The following is a 2,108-nucleotide window of genomic DNA, read 5'->3' as shown; positions in this document are numbered from 1 at the left end:
CCTGACTCTATCCCATTTTATTTGGCATACAGAACGTTTGGTCATATTGAAAATAAAAACTGAAAATGCTTCAATCAAGCGCCAGAAAGTTTAATGTAACGGTCAAATCTGTGGCCTTTGGTGTCTGTGATGTCATCAATTTCCGTCGCCGACTGCTGTGTCTGCTAAGAACAGCAGCCTTTATCAAAGCCTTCCCGGTTTCCTTGGTGATTCGTGCTGTGAGAGCAAGAATAACGCGCCTCAGCATAATGGACAGTGATTGTAAATCGAGAATTCCTCAACTATGGGGAGCAAGATTCGTAAACGAGTGAAGCGTAGCGCCAAACGAAAGTGCGTCGGAACCTATCAGAAGGATAGGAAGATGCACAAGAAGAACTCGAAGATGACGCCGAAGGTTTTTAAAAGCATGACCGATCCGCTTGTGGCCCAAGCTTGGGACAACCATCGGGGTATCACCGAGAACCTCTCCGAGATATGTCCGAACCGAATCGAATTAGAGCCTTCCGTCCCGAAAGACTACACCCCTCACAGGGAGTTGCCGATGTCCACGGAGCAGCGGCTCTGGGCCGGCAAGCTTCTTACCAGATGGGGCACCAACTACGAGAAGATGGAGAAGGACCGAACCCGCAACCCCTGGCAATGGCGCGAGGAGGAGCTCCGCCATCTGTTGGAACGTTACCAGGCAGAATGTCAGCAGGCTTAGTGCGAGTGTGAGGTTTTGTTACTCCTTGGCAGTCTGAGTAAAATTAATCCGAGGCTGCTGGGGGTAAGTGATGGTACCTTCAGATCGTACTCAAAAATCTTCCAGTAGTGGACGCTTGTGCGCGGGTGCCAATCTCTGTCATAGAGGATCTAGTCACAGTGACATCTTGTGCCTGGCTACGCTAGGCTCACCACGCTCGCGGACGCCGACGCCAGCGAATTCTGGCTACAGACGCTGTCATCCAGCATGAATGGCCCAGGCGCGATGGTGATGCTCCCAAAGGCGACCGCCTGAATAACAGTCACATCGTCGCAGGACGCCAAACTAAGCAGCGATGCGAAGATACTGGCAGCTCCCTCCTTGGTCATGCTGGCGATGGGGGCGATATCTGTGAAATCAATCTTGTCGTAGCCTGGATTCTGGAAGAGGGACTTGAGCGACGATCGAAAGCGACAGCTCCACTCGTCGGTATCTTCTCCTTTTCGTTTCTGGGGGAGTTCCTCATGCAGTTTTTCGAAGGTTTCGTTGTTTTCGTTCGCTTCCTGAAACCGGTCCCTCACCACAGCATTGTCCTGAAACACGTCCAAAGGGTTGAAAATCGACGATCGTCTCGACGACATATCGTCCGAGGAGACGCTCGGCGCAACAGAAGCTCTAGGTGGCGTCAGCAGCGGCCCAGGACTATCTTCTCCTCGAAAATGCTCCACATCCTGAGCAGTCGAGCCTTCCGACGATGGCCAGGCATTTAAGGCGGCGCGCGTGCGCCTGAGAAATGCCCCCGCCCTCGTAGTGCTGTAGAGGTCGGCTCTCTCCAAGTCAGCCAAGAAACAGGCTAGCTCGATAGGCGTGGCCTTTTGTATGAGTCCCATGGCTATACAGCCTTCCACGCTCTGCCGAGCTCGCCTGAGGAGAGCCATTTGTGATGGTCCCAGCGACGTTTCATAGTCCACTTGAGCCGTGCATTTCGGTGCTCTGACCCTTGTCTTGCGTGCCTCTTTTACCTCAAAGTCTGGCAGCGGCGCGTCCTCGATGGCGTCGCGTATTTGGGCGATCTCTGCCGGCGTTGGAAGGTCAAAGTCGCTTTCTACGATACTCGACCTTCTAGAGCATATTCGGAGACTGCTTTCGTCATCCACTCGGCTCTTCAGGGGAGGCTCTTGCGTATCATCCAGTCCAGCGTCCAGCTGTTCAGGGTCGAGCAGTTCAGCATCGAGGATCATAGCACCCACACTATCCAAAGCCAGCTCGACTTCCTCTGTCACATCTAGGACGTCTGTCTTTCGCCTAGAGGAACGAGTCTTGGTCACCAGGCGTTCGAGCGTCTCACCTACCATCACTCGTCGCCAGAGGTCTTGAACGGAGGAATCTGTGTGAGCGAAGCTGAGATCCCACTGTAATATGTGCA

General features: G+C 53.3%; 2 protein-coding genes across 2 annotated transcripts; one reads left to right on the top strand and one right to left on the bottom strand.

The window, feature by feature from the left end:
• Positions 1-283: 283 nt before the first annotated feature.
• KVP18_002144 (uncharacterized protein) lies at positions 284-703 on the top strand (the record flags this gene model as incomplete). Its single annotated transcript, XM_067952820.1, has 1 exon — positions 284-703. The coding sequence occupies one exon, from the start codon at positions 284-286 to the stop codon at positions 701-703; it is 420 nt and encodes a 139-aa protein (XP_067808669.1).
• Positions 704-879: 176 nt separating this feature from the next.
• KVP18_002145 (uncharacterized protein) lies at positions 880-2,069 on the bottom strand (the record flags this gene model as incomplete). The annotated part of the gene is made up of 1 exon (XM_067952821.1): positions 880-2,069. A coding segment is annotated over one exon (1,190 nt), but the record flags the coding sequence as incomplete, so codon positions are not given.
• Positions 2,070-2,108: the final 39 nt, after the last annotated feature.

Source organism: the organism of the source record quoted next (genome assembly GCF_019968955.1).
Source record: "MAG: Porospora cf. gigantea A chromosome Unknown PgA_NODE_4312_length_2218_cov_332.122, whole genome shotgun sequence".
Taxonomy (NCBI): Eukaryota; Apicomplexa; class Conoidasida; order Eugregarinorida; family Porosporidae; genus Porospora; species Porospora cf. gigantea A.
This window is presented reverse-complemented; position numbering and strand designations above follow the sequence as displayed.